The 17,342-nt window shown below is 44.7% G+C and overlaps 1 protein-coding gene across 1 annotated transcript in view; it reads right to left on the minus strand.

Moving 5' to 3' along the window:
* Nucleotides 1-17,342, minus strand: part of LOC122796951 (DNA repair-scaffolding protein-like) — a 1,499,749-nt gene that overhangs the window by 23,845 nt on the left and 1,458,562 nt on the right. The window contains exon 9 of the mRNA XM_044065726.1: nucleotides 5,557-5,560. Within this exon, the coding sequence (XP_043921661.1) occupies nucleotides 5,557-5,560 (4 nt within the window). The remainder of the gene's footprint in view (nucleotides 1-5,556; nucleotides 5,561-17,342) is intronic.

Genomic DNA, 17,342 nt, shown 5'->3' on the forward strand with positions numbered 1-17,342 from the left:
TTTTATGTCTGCCATTGTAACTTAACTCATGTGCAGTGTTATAACTTAACTGTGGGGAATTTTGATATGAAGTTTTCAGGGTAATCATTTTAAAGATCTCAATCAAACTGTTGAAGGCTGCTGCACAATTCTGTTAATAAACATTTTGCAGTAATTTTCTTAAACAGCATTTTGGATTCAAGCTGCAGCATTTAAGGTTTCCAGGAAAAGTATTTAAAATCTACCAAATTTAAAATCTCCATGTTCCTAAGCACCCTGGAGAATATTAGGGTCCAACCTAACACTCTTAAACTGGGTGACTTCAACTACCCCTCCATTAACTGGGAAAACTACTCATGTACCAATACACTTGCCCAACGTTTCTTGGAATTCATTAATTCCAATGCCCTGGACCAGTTCGTTCTTACCCCCACTAGAGGTAGCAACATCACTGACCTCGTCATTACTAACATGGATGCTACACCAATAATCAACTCCTTCCAGGTTAGATCTGACCACAAACTAATCACCTTGGAAATCCACATCCCTCCAACCCCCACCAAAAGGTAACAACCATTGAAAACCTCTCCAAAGCTAACTTTGGGCTCCTAAAAACAGAGGTGGCTAACTTCACGGCACCCATGCAAATGGAGAATAGTTGCATGACCGCCGAATCATACACCAATACGCTGTATGAACACATACACAAATGCATGGATCTTGCCATACCTAATAGAACCAAGATGCTCTCCTCCAAAAAAAGGAAGCCAATCTGGTGGTGCCCTGCCGTAAACTCTACAACAGAAGGAGAAAACTGATGCGATATAAGGTGAAGTCCCAAGACTGGAAAAACTCCCTTATCAGCCTAAACAAAAAGTTGAGATCCCTCATCAAATCCTCTAAAGCTAGCTATGAAAACAAAATTGCAGCAGATAGTAAAGATAACCACAAGGCCTTCTATAGTTATGTAATCTATCTCCACAGCAATAACCAGATTTGCTCTGAGCTACTGCACAATGGTACCTCTTATACTGAGCCAACAGATATTGCCAATATACTGGCCGATAGATTCAGTGCCAACTTTAACCCCCCCCAAAAGGACCAGTCACAATACCAGTAGATTTCCAGGCACCCAGTATTACTGCAGCACTGTCCAAGGCCAAAAATACAGCTTCTATGGGCCCTGACAATATCCCCGGCTGTGTTCTACATGAACTACAGAGTGAAGTGGCACCTCATTTGTGTGCCCTGTTCAATCACAGCCTCACCTCAGGGTTTGTCCCAACCAAATGGTGCAATGCTACAGCCATCCCTCTCCACAAAGGAGGAGCGACTACAGATCCTGAGAACTATTGCCCCATTAGCATGATGAGTCTGATATACAGAGCTATGGAACACATCATGGACCTAATAAACAAGGATATAGGGAATCTCGAAACTCTGGATCCCACACAGTTCGGTTTTGTGAAGGGTAGAGCATGCCTGCTCAACTTGGTCAACTTCTTTGAGTCAGTCACCAAAGCTGTAGATGAAGGCAAGGTGGTTCATACACAGCCTACCTTGATCTGGCCAAGGCCTTTGATACCATTTCCCACTCAGGAATCATAGAAAAACTCACTAAGCTAGGCGTCACCCCCTTTATCACTAGGTGGGTTGCAAACTGGCTCACAGGTAGAACCCACAGTGTGAAAGTAGCTGACTCAAAGTCAGACTGCCAATTAGTCACGAGTGGAGTCCCACAGGGTTCAGTCATGTGTCCTCTCCTGTTTGGTAAATACTTCTCTGAAGTCCAGGCCAACACAAAAGGACTCTGGATTACAACGTTCGCAGACAATTGCAAGTTGGGAGCTATTATTAACTCCTCAAGTGATGGTAACATCCTACAGAAAGGCCTCACTGAGACCAATGACTGGTGTGAGAACGATGGCCTTAAGCTCAATGCCAAAAAATGTGTCATTATCCCCTTTGGGAAAAACCCGGCTCCCATGAATTACCACAATGATGGTAGTCCACTGAACACAGAAGGCGTTATAAGAGATCTGGGAACACAGGTCAGAAAGTCCTTCTATGTGGCACATCTCATTACTAAGGGTTTTGCATCCAGGAAGAAAGAGGTCATTGTCTCCCTCTACTCTTCCCTCATTAGGCCAATCATTGAGTGCAATGCCCCAGTTGGCACATACCTCACTAAACACCTGCAACAACTGGAGAGGCCGCAAAAGTACCTCACACAGAGGATCTTAGGCCTTAAACATTTGTCCTACATGGACAGACTCAGAAAACTCCAACTATTCTCCGTCTCATATTGCCTACTTAGAGGTGATCTCTGCTTGACTTACAAAGCCATTTCTGACCCAGCTCTGTTAGAAATCCCAATCCCTCCACACCACACGTTCTAGAGACCTCAACCTCATCACCACAATCAATAGAACATGCTGGAGGGACAGGTTCATAACCCAGAGACTGCCCATGCTATGGAAAAGACTTCCCATGTATGTCAAACAGAGCATCTCACTGTCCCTCTTCAACAGAAATCTTGATGAGTGGATGGGAAATAGAAAATTCACCCCAGGGATCACTCCAGTGGCTTTACTCGACAGAGGCATTGGGAACTAAGGTTGGGTAACACGATGCCAGTGTAATCCTATGGGCTAGGCTTGTAAAGGCTCCAGGGCCATTAGCCTAGTATGCACCTATGAACAAAACCAGAAAGAGACATTACAGTGTTATGGAACATTTTAACAGTTTCATATTTTCTCGGGATACAAAATTAATGAAGCTAAAACAAAGGCAATAGCGGTAAATTATGTACACACACGAATTGGTCCAACAATATCCATACTTATGGGGACATGACAAAATAGAGTATGGATTAGAAATGACTCTGTTGTGGTAGCTAAGGATATGTGGGAAGAAACTAAACAGAAGATAATACAAAAATTGAGAAACTGGAAGGTTTGTTATATGGATATGGATACTTAGATACATGCCATTAAAATGTTTTTAGTCCCTTTAGCGGAGGTGGTGCTGCGGTAGCATTGTCACCTCACAGTTAGATGTTGCCCGTTCGATTCTCAGAGCGTCTTCTGTGTGGTGACATGTGTGAATGGGCGTTCCTTCGTTGAAAGTTGTGCGTTAGGCCCGGCAAGCCAGCACGTAAAAATCTACTCCCAATCATTAGTGGACTGGAGTTCCGCTGTGTCGACCCCTAACCGGGAAAAGCCGAAAGACACAAAAACAACAACAACAACAAAAACAGACTTATACACAGGTGAGGCATATTTTTATCAACTGGAAGAGAAGTTGTGGATAGCAATTAAAAAGAGTTGAAAGATTTTATTTAGGAATGGAAAACAGCAAGAGTCAAGTGGGATAAGATGAATTTACCACTAGAACAAGGTGGACTATGACTACCTAATATGAGGGGCTATTTTAGAGCAACACAGTTAAGGCTCTTATACATAGCATACACAGGAAATTATAATTCAAAGTGGAAAGGAATGATGCTGACACAGGGAGAAAGCTCAAGAAATACGGAGAGATTGGGATTTTGGATGCAGACTCTTAAGGAGAACAACCAAAATCATACAGAGTTTTATATTCATAAAATAGCAGGGAGTATTCTAAGAACCAAACCAGCATGAGAATGGAGAAAAGAGATTTTGCCGATAGGGAAGACTGCTGTCAAGGATACAGGTAATAGGCAAGGGGGGGCTGGAATTTACTGGAGAAAACTGGCAAAGGAACCAAGGTATTGGGAGCAAATAACTAGAAAGGGAAAGATAACAGAATGGGAAGAGGCCAAGAATTATTTTGGACTGCAGATTAGAGACTGCCTTCCCTGTCAAGGACTGATATCAGAGTATAGGCAAAGAGAAAGAAATAGGGGGCTCCTAAATGAAAGACCAGCACTAGTAGAGTTTTTAACAGAATCTAGAAGAGAAGCTGCCATTAAAAAAGGAATAATTAGTACAGCATATAAAATATTGCATGATAATTATAAGAATGAATCAATGAAGCTTAGAAAGGATTGGGAAGAGAAACTGGATAGGCGAGTCACAAAGAGACAGTGGTGGGATATATGTATATCTCCCAATTTGTCTGGAAGTGTTTACATAGGTATTTTTATACCCCAAGTAGACTCCAAATAATTTTTCCTCAGGTGGATAGCAAATGTTGGAGGTGTGACAGGCAAGAAAGAGGTAGCTGGGAACATATTTCTTGGGAGTGTAATGAGCTGGCAGACTTTAGGGATTCCCTGCAGGCTGCTCTGTCAGACATGCTGGGTGAGCGGATTGGACTGACTGGGGAGAAGAATTTTTTGAGTTATGATACAGAATCATAACTGCCTTGGCACAGTAAAGCCTTGCTGAGCCTAATTATGGTGGCTGCCAAGAACGTAATTACTAGAAAATGGAAATCCAAGTCTAGACTAGCTTTAGTAGAAGTACTGAATATAGCAACTGAGATAAAACAACGGGAATTGGGTTCTTTAGAAAAGGGAAGGAGCAAACCTCAGAAAAAAATGGGAATTGTGGGAAGAACATATGCAGAGCAGGAATGAGGTTTAAGAGGCAGGAGCTGAATGAGCCATATAATGCTTAACTGACAATGAATGGAAGGTTTATAAGTGATATATAATGTTTGCAACAACAGTTGTTTCAAGGGTGCCTGTCATGTAAACTGTTTGCAACTAAAGTGGTATTATTTTGTATGTTTTTCATTTACATAAATGTAAGCTTGCCTTTGTCATCTGTGAAAATTTAATGAAGATGTTTGGGAACAAAAGGAACTTGAAGGAGATAGGAGGGTAATGACTCACCCAGTCTCATAAGACACTCCCCTGCTTTCACAATTAAAACAGGTTTCAAAGTACTGAGGCTTACTTATCAGTAAATAGGAGGATCTGTAATGTTCCACCAACTTTTTAAAATTGTTTCTCACAAAAAATCACTTCAATAAAAAAGGAAGAGAATATTTCTACTATTCCCGCATTTGCTCAGAGTGTTTTTAAGTTCTCCCTTAAAATCAAGGTAGAAATAAAAAAAAAAAAAACTGTTTTGTTCTTTTCTACATGAAGGGGAGCATGTGCTTTGGAATGTGAGAAAAACATTGAGAAAAGAGTATGCAATCATTAATGTTAGTCTAGGAAACTATGATGGTTCATTCAGTGAGAGAAAGTTGCAGATGAAAGTAGTGTTTATGTACCTAATTAAGGTAAAAAGTGCCAAATTCCAGGTATATTCTAAGAATAACAAAAAGAGACAGCAAGTGAAATTCATCTGAAAATTGTCTGTTTTGAAACAGGAAGAATCATCATTTTGCCCTCATAAGAGGCAATCAGCTGAGCTAATTTCGTAAAGAGCAAAACAGAATTTAAGGTAACCATTTGAAATGGCGGTACTGAAACACAGAGCCTGAATAGCTGACAAAGCAGACATATACATTAAGTACAAGATGGCCATTTGCTGGAATATTCCCTTTTCTCTGAAGTATAGCAATCTTGGAGAGGATACAAGTTTGGAGATATGGGAGGCTTAACCCCCCCCCCCCCATTGGGAGATGCAGGAGGCTTACCCTGCTGCAAAAAAAAAAAGTTTAAAAGAAAAGAGCAATATTCAAGATTCGCTCTACTCCTGGATTTTCAGTCTTTTATTTTTGGTGTGTCAGTATTCAGCATTTTTAGTGTAAACATTTCAATATGGAGCCAGAATTTAAGCTGTCTGTGAACATCTAACAACCGTAGACTTCTTTCTCCTTTGATCTGAGGATTAAGGAAATATGTTAGCAAATTAATTGACTGGTTCAAAGATGTTTAATTAACAACTTTTAGCATAAAAAGAGATTAGTTCTAACAGGAAACCAGGTCCTTTTGGAAAATCAGGAAAGAAAGACAAGCCATAAGAGCTTGTAACTCTGAAGATCTTTTAGCAGAAGTCAGAGCTGTGGAGGCTGCCAACCTAGCTAGATAGGATTTTGTAGATAAGTCTGTCATTTGTAAATATTAATGTAAGCCACATGTTTGTTCTCTTAAATGCAAGAAAATTATGGTAAATGTTGAACTTCACATCTCTAACCACATTTCACTCTGCTGGAGGAAAGCTGATAAGTCAAGCATTGTATAATTGTTTGATCTCAAAACTCGGAGCTGAGATGTCTGAATAAAGGAATTCTTCCTACTGTTTTGAGACCAGAGTTAATGGCTAGAATTTACATGCATGTCTTTTATTGCTCTAGTTTCCTGACCAGCTGCAAGATCAAAAGGGCTGTTATGCTCTGAGTTTCTGTTCGCCTGGGAATCAAAAAATAATGATGTAATCTGAAGTGAGTCAGTGGTACTGTGTTATCAATTTAAGGACAGAGAGAGAGAGAGAATCACAGCATTTTGCATTTGTTTTCAGAACTGACAACATCACCAGCACTGCCTTGCTCTATATGTAAGTTTTATTTTAGAACTGTGTTTGCTCTTAGATATAGATAGGAAATAGGAAGTCTAGTCTAGCTGTTTTCTGTACTGATGTCAGAACTTTTCTACTGTATTATTTTAAGCATTTCTCTGTGATCTCTAAATGCTTGACTAGCACTTAGTAGTAAGAAGTATTGTCTTGTGTTCTTATTATTTATTAAATATTTTTAAACCTTTCAACTGTGGTAGTTTTATGGAGAGAGAATTTCAGCACTACAGTACATGGCATGTATATAGTGATACTTTCCAAGCCACCCCAAATAAGTCTTGCTGTTCGTCACACTTACCATTTGGATAATAATATTGCACAGTAATAATTGGACACCCTTTGATAAGGGCCTTATTAGTTGTTGATATTAGTAGTTGGTGGCAAGTGGTATTACCATATAGTCTGGGCAGAAGGGGCATAGCTGGAGAACCTGTGCCAGCCTTCCCCAGGAGTGTCTGTGTGTTTGTATATAACTCATATCTCAAAGTGTGTGTGTGTGTGTGTGTGTGTGTGTGTGTGTGTGTGTGTGTGTGTGTGTGTGTGTGTGTGTGTGTGTGTGTGTGTGTGTGTGTGTGTCAGCTACTTGGACAGGGACATGAAGCACTGGTTGGACAGAGAGGGTGCTGGAGCTTTTAGCTTGACCACTAGGCGGAGATCTGTGCACTATAGCTGTGCCAGTTGGGAGTCTTACTGGGGATCTGGGGAGAGAGGGAGAAACCAGCCCCAGACAGACTGTGATCTCTTTGTGCTCTTAAGGGAAATTGTACTCTACTGTGTGTCTATTTGTTATACTTCCCAATGTGGACATCCCTCACTGGTGTTAGTGGAGAGGACTGAGGCTCCTTGATTGTTGAGCCAGTGCACGGGCATTACATATTAATTGTTTGGCAGTGGTGGGATATTCACACCACATATTAACTGGTTGGCACATACTAATTGGCTTGTAGTGGTGCGGATAGTGAATTCCTATAGCTTGTGTACAGTGATCACTGAAGGTGTTTTTGTACTCTAAATCAGCTATGCAGATCACAACTGTTTTATTTCTTTTGTGAGCTCAGTTAGGCAGAGAGAGCAGGCAAGCATGTCAACAGAGTATGGAAATCTGACAAGCAGCCAGTTGGCTGAGATGTGCCAGACTAAAGGACTGGCACAGGGAAACCTGACTAAGGCAGACATGATTGCAGCTTTGGTCACAGCTGCATCAGAAAACAGCAACCAGGAGGACGATCAGACTGGCCATGGAGATGTACAACACACAGGAAATGGACAGCTCAACCTTTGTGCAGAGGACTTAAAAATCCATCTGGAGCTAAAAAGACTTGAGTTGGAGGCCAGGCGTTTGGAAATGGAAGCTGTGGAAAAGGAGAGCCAGAGGCAGCACGAAAAGGAGATGCTGACTCTTCGCCAGAGTCATGGAGGTAATGGGGAAGGGAGTAACTGGACCCCAAAAGCACAAAACATCAGTAAATGTCTTCCACAGTTTACAGCAGGGGATAATTTTGATAGTTTCATTCATATGTTTGAGAGGGTATGTACACAGTATGATGCTGACCAAAGGCTCTGGGTAAAGTTCCTGACCCCCTTACTCCATGGTAAATCTGTAACTATTTTGTCCAAAATGTCTGATGTTGACTGCTTTGATTATACTGCTGTTAAGAACTGCCTGTTAGAATTTTTTAAACTAACACCTGAAACTTATAGGAAAAAGTTTTATGAGCCCAGATGCAAGGCAGATGAAAGTGTGTGTGAATATATTGCTGAACTGAGCACTTATTTTCATAGGTGGGTGAGTGGATGTCAGGTCACCACTTTTGAAGGGCTGGCAGACATTTTGGTGAGGGGAAAAAGAAGTTATGTCTTACCATAATGTTCCATCTGTATTGTTGATCCTCATTCTGAGCTCGGAACCGAGCCGGCCATTTTCCAAGCTCGCATCAGCTTCAAACTCGCGAACTAAACTCTTACCCACAATCCCCCTTCTCCCTGTTACCTCAGATTGAGTTTGCAAGTTAACAGCAACCTTTATTCCAGGAAGGCTCTCATGAAAGGACATTCCTGAGCACCACAGAACCGAAAGATGCTCTTTCCCTGGAGGCCAAATCCAATTTGTAATGATTGATGAAGGTATGAGGCGTAGCCCAAATTGCAGCTGCACAGATCTCATGTAAAGAAGCTCTAGCATGGAAGGCAGCAGAAGTTGCCACCAACCTTGCTGAATGAGCTTTCATGGTAGTAGGCAACAAGATAGTACAGTGTGTGTAAATAAATGTCACACAGCCCCTCAACCATCTAGCTAATGTGACCTTAGCAACAGCAGATCCTAATCTAGGTCCAGAAAAGGCCAAAAATAACTGGTCAGATTTACGAAAGGGTTTAGTCCTGTTTAAGTAAAAATGGATTTGCCTGTGTATATCTAGGGTATGTAGGCAATACTCTCCTCTGTTTGAATGATTGGGAAAAAAACTGGCAATTCGATGGCTTGATTAATGGACATTTCAGAGATCACTTTAGGCAGAAATGACTTGATTAGTTCTCAGAGACACACTATCTCTATGAGAAATCAAGTACGGACTCTTGATACATAAAGCTTGAAATTCAGAAGTACGTCTGGCAGAAGTAACAGCGACCAAAAACAAGGTTTTCCATGACAAATACTTGAGGTCGCAAGAAGAGGCTGGTTCAAAAGATGCCATTGTCAGAGCTTGTAAAAATAATGATAAATCCCATGGTTGAATAGGTTCTCTAAAAGGTGGCTTCAGATGATTCACATCTTTTATGAAGGTCTTGCACAATTTATGGGACATAAGAGAGGAAATTTGGACACCCTCATGAAAATTAGAAATTGCAGCCAAATGAACTCTAATGGTAGAGGCCGATAGACCCAATTGAAGCAGGTCGGCCAGATAGTCTAGTATTATTGACACTGGTGCTGAAAAGGGGTCTACTTGTTTATTTTTCAGCCAACAGGCAAATCTTTTCCACTTGCTCAGATAAGTAATTCTAGTGGAAGGCTTATGAGAAGCAATGAGAATATCACGTACTGGTAAAGAAAGATCATTCTGCCTGGCAATCAAGGGAATTGGAGTAGCCAAGCCATTAGCTTGCAGCTGTTCAGGATGGGATGAATCAGGTTCTGTGGGTGTGAGATCAACTCCGAGGTTGGATGGAGAATACATGGTTGATCTAGTAGGTGAGGCTAAAGGAAGGGGAACCAAATCTGTCGAGGCCAATATGGTGCTATGAGGATCACCTTGCTCTTCAACCGCCGGGCTTTCTTCTGAAACTGGGGAATGAGGGGAAACGGTGGAAATGAATAAAGAAGACCCGAGGGCCAATCGTGGACTAGAGCATCTCTGGGTGACTGTCCCGGAGGGGGAATCAGGGCAAAGTAGTTGCTGCATTTGTAGTTGGTCGGGGATGCAAAGAAGTCGCAGCAAGGACGGCCCCAGCAGTGGAAGACCTCCGCCGCTATCAAGGGAGTCAGGGACCACTCGTGAGATTGAAGAATGCACCTGCTGAGTCTGTCTGCTATCACGTTGGAACTCCGGGGAATGTACGTTCTTGGAAGAAAACAGTTGGTAGCCATCGCCCATTGCCATATTCTCATGGCCTCTCGACAAAGGGGGTAAGATTTGGTTCCACCTTGCTTGTTGATGTACCAGATCATCGCCATGTTGTCTGACTGAATCGCAATTGTCCCAGACAGCAGCAGGGGATGGAGTGCTTGCAACGCCAGAAGCACCACCCTCAGCTCTAGAACATTTATATGCAGATGGGCCTCCAGCTGGGACCAAGTGCCTTGGACTGTCTGTCCCTGGCAAAGCCCACCCACCCCATCAGGGAGGTGTCCGTGGTCACTGTGGCCTTGGTTTGCTAGGGGGAGAAGGGGCAAGATCATTGTGAGAGATTGTGTGTCATCCACCAATTTAAATCCTGTTTGCACCTGTGGGTTACTCGAATCATGGCTGAAAGAGGATGCTGAAAAGGATACCATTGGGTGAGCAGTAGCCATTGTAGAAGCCTCATGTGAAACCTGGCAAGGGGAACAGTGGTGATGGAGGCTGCCATGGAACCCAACAGCTGTAGAACTGAGTGAGCCGTGGATTTTTCTTTTGAAAGGATTGTAATTAGTTGTTGCTTTATTCTTAGAATTCTGTGCTCTGGAATAGCAGCTCTGCAGTTTTTTGTGTCCAAGATAATCCCTATGAATTCTGTTGAATGAGAAGGGGTGAGACTGGATTTCTGCCAGTTTATGGTTATGCCTAGCCTTTGAGCAGTGAGGAGAGAGTATGCCAGGGCTTTTTCCAGTAGATGTCTGGTGGGGGCGGAAATGAGCCAGTCGTCTAGGTATGGAAACACCTGGAATCCTTAAAGTCGCAAGTGAGCTGTGACAACTGCCATGCACTTTGTGAACACTCTGGGGGCTGTAGAGAGTCCAAAGGGCAGTACTCTGAACTGGTAGTGACTGGCTCCCGCACGGAAGCGCAGAAATCTTCTTGATGGCCTGTCCACCTTTATGTGGTAGTACGCATCTTGAAGATCTACAGAGCACATCCAATCATCTTTTTCCAAAAGCAGAAGGATAGACTGTATTGCGACCATCCGGAATTTTTGTACTCTCACAAACTTGTTCAATACACTGAGATCCAAAATTGGTCTCCAGTCCCCGGTTTTCTTTGGCACCAAAAATAGTCTTGAGTAGAATCCGGATCCTATCTGGTCTGGAGGAACTATTTGGATGACTCTTTTTCTTAGCAGTTTTTCTCTCTCTAGTGCTGCTTCTTCCCTTTGACTGGGTGGAACATCGGGAAGATTTTTTGAATGGACGGGACAAAGATCAAAGGGGATATGATAACCTCTGGTTATGATCCTTTGTAGCCAAGAATTGGTGGTGATGGTTAGCCAGGCAGAAGGGTACAAGGAGAAACATCCCCCAACCACCTCCAGAGGAAAGGAGTTGGGCCGCTCTTCAGGAGCGCTGGTAGGATTGACCAGGGAAAGAATCTCTGGAAGAACCCTGGTTACACGGTCCCCCTCTGCCTCGAAAAGAGCGTCTTCCCTGTGAATTTCTCCCTCTGCCTCTGGGGGAGAACTCGGCCTGTGTGTCACGGAAAGGACCCTGAGATTTCTTGAACCATATCTTCCCACTCTTTTGGTTTCAGGAGAAAGGACGTTGAGGGGAAGAATAATGGACACCTACGGCAGAAAGGGTCTTACTGTCATGTTCACATCTGGCCAGTGTGCTTTTAACTTTGGGCCCAAACAACAAGGAGGGCTCAATGGGGGCATTAAAAAAAGAAGACTTAAAGGGTTCCGCGAAGTTGCACAAGCGCATCCAGGCATGTCGTCTCAACACCACAGCTGAATCCGCTGCTCTAGCTGCTCCTTCTGATGCATGAGATATCAGTCACATAGAGGAGTTAGATATAGATTCAATGGTGGCCAGCTGAGAGGCCACTTTGTCACGGACTTCATCAGACACAGCACCAGCCAAGGTTTCAGACAGCTCAGAAACCAGATCCCTTTGAAGCCTGGTGAAATGTGCCATATAATTCAGGGACCTGATAGCAAAGGTCGCTGAAGCAAAGGTGTGCTTCCCTATCCTGTCCAGTGCCCGGGACTCTTTGTTAGGCGGATGGACAGTCTGGCTTTCTTCTTCTGCCAAATCCTTTTTTGTTGCGGCCACCACCATGAAAGCATTCACAGGAAGACCTTTGGACCAATGGGGATCTGAAGCAGGAGGGGACAAGATCTTATCTGACCCTCCAGGAAATAGCTTTGTCGGTATCAGGAGCCTTCCAAGCATGCGGCACGATGAGCCGGACAAGTTCATCGGCAGGTGGAGTAACCCAGGAGGTAGGGGGCCGGGCACGAAAGGAGGAACACAGATTCCTCAGAGGTCGGATTAGAGGACTGCCAGTCACCTCTCTGTTTCAGGATTTCGAGGATATTGCCAAAGGATACCTCAGAAGGTGACCGAGGGGATCCTTCCCCCTCATCAAAATCAGTGTCTTCGGTGAGGGACTCCTCTGTCGAGTCCATGTGCTTCCTCTTACACAAACTTTTCCAGTGGACCTTCTCAGTGGGAGAAGCTGGAGAAGACAGCAGAAAAGGGGATTCCTGAGAGAATATGTCCTGTGGCCCTTGCACCCGGAGTCTGCTAAATGCGACTTGTGGAACCAGTGTACCAGAGGAGGGCAGAGGTATAGACAGTCCGGTATCGCCAGCAGCAGCAAAAGCCTTCTCCATCAGTTGGAATGCTGGTCCACCCGAAGAGAAGTGTATGTCTAGGGCAGGGGTCACCCCTCCCCTAAGTGGCTCAGCCTGCCGACCTGGAGTCCCTGGATGGCTGTGGAGCAGCAAGCTCTGCGTGTCACAGCTGACATCCTGGGTCGTAGCAAAACTTTCCTGCCATGAAGGCAACTGCAGTTCCTTAGTGAGATCCATAAAGGGAACCACATCCTTGGACTTCAAAGGCAATGAATTAGAAGTTATGTACCTACCATAACGTTCCATGTTAGTTGTCTTCTCTCGCCTTCTTTCTTGCTGGATGGGGTTCAGAGCTGATCCTCGGCTCCGACTCGGCACTTGCTTAGCTTGAGAATAAGAAGTTATGTACCTACCATAACGTTCCATGTTAGTTGTCTTCTCTCGCCTTCTTTCTTGCTTGATGGGTTCGGAGCCAATCCCTTGGCTCCGACTCGGCACTTGCTAAGCTCGAGAGTCACTTTTACCAGCTCGAGGCAGCCCCATATCCCATGATGCAAGGCGGTAAGTACCCAGATCTCGTTTGTTGACAAAGGGCAATAGCACCAAGCATAAAATACTTCCTAAAGGAAGAAGAAACTTACAGATGGAAAAAGGACCAGGTCTGAATGGTCTTTAGCATAATAGTTTCTTATACAAGGTCTGTCCAGGCCAGGGGAAGGAGGGTCGAAGAAAGAAGCAGAGAAGACAACTAACATGGAACGCTATGGTAGGTACATAACTTCTTAATGTTAAGTTGTCAATCTCGCCTTCATTCTTGCTTGATGGGACCGCCCCTAGCACCTCTATCCTGGGTGGCTCAATGGAACAAACTCTTGAGGACTGTAGAGCCAAAACTGGCTCTGTCCCTGGAGGCCAAGTCCAATTTGTAATGGGAAACAAAAGTGTGAGGAGGGCCCAAGTGGCCGCTGCACAAATAGTGTCCAAAGGAAGTCTAGCTTGAAAAGCTGTAGAAGTAGCTAAGCTCCTAGTTGAATGTGCTTTAGGTTTTGAGCACAGCTGTTTTCCCTGAGTATAAATTTCAGAGATGACCGAAGAAAGCCATCTGGACAAAGTCACTTTAGAAACAGGAAGGCCTTTTTATTATCCGCATAGGAAACAAAAAGTTGATCAGATTTTCTAAATTTTTGTTCTGTCCAAATAATATCTAAGTTGACGATGGACATCAAGATAATGTAGCTTTTGTTCAGCTCTATCTGAATAGTTAGGAAAAAACCGAGATCAATGGATTGATTCAAATTGTTCTTTGAAGCGACCTTACGTAAAAGGTTGGGTTAGTTCTCAAAGATACTCTGTCTTTGTGAAAACCAAATAGGGGTCGAACCGAAGAGCATGAAGTTCAGACACCCTCCTGGCAGATGTAATAGCCACTAGAAATAACGTTTTCCAAGAAAGATATTTCAGGAACAAGAAACAGCTGGCTCAAGGGAAGAATCAAGGATGTCAGCACTAAATTTAAATCCCACTGAGGAGGAGGATTCCTGATTGGAGGTTTTAGTAGGAAAATTCCGTTCAAGAAGGCCCTGCAGTGCCTATGGGACATAATATTATGATCTGCTACCCCGACATGAAAATTGGAAATAGCAGCCAATTGAACTCTGACTGTGGAAGAAGAGGAGCCTGCATGAAAAATCTCTGCTAAGAAGTCCAGAACTGCCTGAACAGGGGCAGTAAAGGATCAATATTTTGGGCCTTAGCCCAATAAGAGAAACGCTTCCATTTGCTTGTGTAAATCCTCCTGGTAGAGGATTTTAGTGAAGTTACTATGATGTCTCTAACTGGGTTAGAGATCAAAGGAAGCCTGGCTAAGGAAGGAAGTGGAGCAACCATGCTGTGAGGTTGAGAGAAGGGATTGACCGGTGCAGCTGACCGGATTGGTGAATCAGAAGATCTGGCACTGGGTCCAGATGCCACGGCGGCACGAAAAGGTGATGATGGAGGAACGGGAACCAAACTTGTCGAGGCCAGTAAGGGCAATGAGAATCAATTTGGCTCTCAAACGGTAGCTTTCTGGATCACCTGAGGGATCAGAGGAAATGGAGGAAGGCATAAAGAAGTCCCTGGGGCCAATCCTGGGTCAGAGCGCCTCTGGGGGATGGCCTGATAGAGGAAGAGGCTGAAGAAGTCTGGACATTTGCTGTTTTGGGGAGTAGCAAAAGATCGCAACATGGACGCAATCCCATTCCAGAAAAATCTCTTCCGCTATAGATTGCTTGAGAGACCACTCGTGAGGCATGAGGATAGCTCTGCTCAATCTGTCCGCTATAATGTTGGTTTTCCCAGGGATATGCTGCTACCAGAAACCGATGAGAGGAGATCGCCCATTGCCAAAGTCTGAGCTTCTCGACACAAGGGGTAGGACTTGGTTCCGCCTGTTTGTTGATATACCAAACTACAGACATGTTGTCTGTGTGGACTGCAATTGTCCCTACGGGAAGAAAGTCGCTGGGGGCTTGCAACGCTAAAAGCACTGCTCTCATCTCCAGGACATTTATGTGCAGATGGTACTCGAACGGTTGCCACGCCCCATGAACCATCCTGCCCTGATAATGACCCCCACCCGATCAGGAGGCATCCGTGGTGACAGTGGCTATCGGGGACGGAGGTACAAAGCACCTGCCTTGATGAACCTGAGACGATGTGATCCACCAAGCAAGATGCTCTTTGATGTCTGTGTCACCAGAATCTGGTGACGACAGTTGCTGGTATGACCACTGTGTGAACAGCATCCACTGAAGAAGGCGCATGTAGAATCGAGCCAGGGAAGAAGGGTAATGGCCGCAGCCATGAGACCTAATACCTTTAGAACCATTCTGGCCTGTATTTTCTTGCTGGCCAGAATGATCCTGACATGAGTCTGAATGTCTGAAACTCTTTGTTCTGTAAGGGTAGCTGACATCCGAACAGTGTTTAAGTTTGCCTATGAAGGTAATAGACTGGCAGGGCGATAAGGATGACTTTCGAAGTTGATTGAGATGCCCAAATGAGAACAAAGGTCTATTGTGTAATTCCTGGCTTGTATAAGCTGATGCCTGGTGGTGGCTGACAGGAGCCAGTCGCCGAGATACGGTAACAACTGGAATCCTTGACGCCTCAGGTGAGCCGTGACCACTGCCATGCATTTGGTGAACACTCTGGGGCTGTAGTGAGACCAAAGGGCAGGGCTCTGAACTGGAAATGACTGACCCCAGCCGAAAGCGGAGAAATCTCCTGAGCTGTGAATTTTGATGTGATAGTACGATCCTGAAGATCTATTGAGCACATCCAGTTGTCATTCTGTAAGAAGGGCAGAATTGACTGAAGGGTGACCATTCGAATCTTGTCTTCCTGACAGACTTGTTGAGTCTGCTGAGATCCAATATTGGTCTCCAGTCTCCCGTCTTTTGGGGACCAAAAGAACCTTGAGTAGATTCCGGCTCTGAATGGTCTATTGTAACTGGCTGAATGGCTCTTTTTGCAGTAGTTTTGCGATTTCTGACTCTGCAATCTCCCTTAGACCGGTGGTACATCTGGAAGGGAACTTGAGGGGAAGGACTTTCCTCGAAAGGAATTATGTAACCCTTGGATATGATCGACTGTACCCATCTGTCTTGAGTGAGGGAATGCCAGGCTTCTGGGTACAGTGATATCTTCCCCGACTGCCTCCAAGGAGGGACAGCCGGGCAACACCTCAGGGATGCTGAAAGGGCTTGTCAGAGAGAGGCTCCTGTTTCCCTGGTTCTTCGACCCCTCTGCCTCTAGAGCGCCTGTTATTGTTACCCCTCTGCCTCTAGGGGTAAACTGACCACGTGAATCGGCGTGACTCCTTGGGATTTACGGAACCACATCTTCCCACCCTTCTGTCCTTTGGGATAAGGCCTAGAAGGTGGAAAACGGACTCCAACAGCAGAAAGAGTCTTGCCGTCCTGCTCGCACCTGGTCAAGGTTTCCTTCACCTGAGGGCCAAACAAAGCTGACCCATCAAAGGGAGAATTTGTGAAGGACGCCTTAAAGGGATCCGGCAAAAATCACATAGCCGCATCCAGGCTTGGCGCCTAAGAGCCACACCTGTGCTAGCGCTCTACTACCCATCCGCAGCATAAGATATTAGCCGCATGGAGGAGTTTGCAATGGAATTGAGGGTTCCTAGCTGAGAAGCAATTTTTCTTGAGCCCCTGCAGCTGTAGGATCCTGAACTTCTCCCAGCTCCTTCAGGATATCCCTCTGGAGTCTGGTGAAGTGACATAGGTAATTCAGCTTAACGCATAGCAAAGGTCGCTGAGGAAAACATCCGCCACTGCACTATCCATGGTCCTAGAGTCCTTATTAGGAGGATGGACGGGCACGGAAGGATCTGCAAGTTCCTTTTGGTGGCCGCAGCCACCACCATGGCATCAGCGGGACACCCTTAGTAAGGAATTGTTTGTCACTCGGGCAGTGATAAATTTTGAAGGCCTCCTAGGGACTGGCTCTACAGAGTCAGGAGCTGCCCACGCCTTGCAATCACCTGCATAAGGGGTCGAAGGCGGAGATACCCAGGAGGTGGAGGGCCGAGATCCAAACGCCTCTAGGTATACTGACTCATCCTCAGAGGGATTGTTGGTGGGCCAGTTTCCCTCTGTTTCAGAAGTTCTAGGATGTCTGAGAAGGAGACATCCTCAG

Source organism: Protopterus annectens, chromosome 3.part0 (genome assembly GCF_019279795.1).
Source record: "Protopterus annectens isolate FY-2018-M chromosome 3.part0, PAN1.0, whole genome shotgun sequence".
NCBI classification, from domain to species: domain Eukaryota; kingdom Metazoa; phylum Chordata; order Ceratodontiformes; family Protopteridae; genus Protopterus; species Protopterus annectens.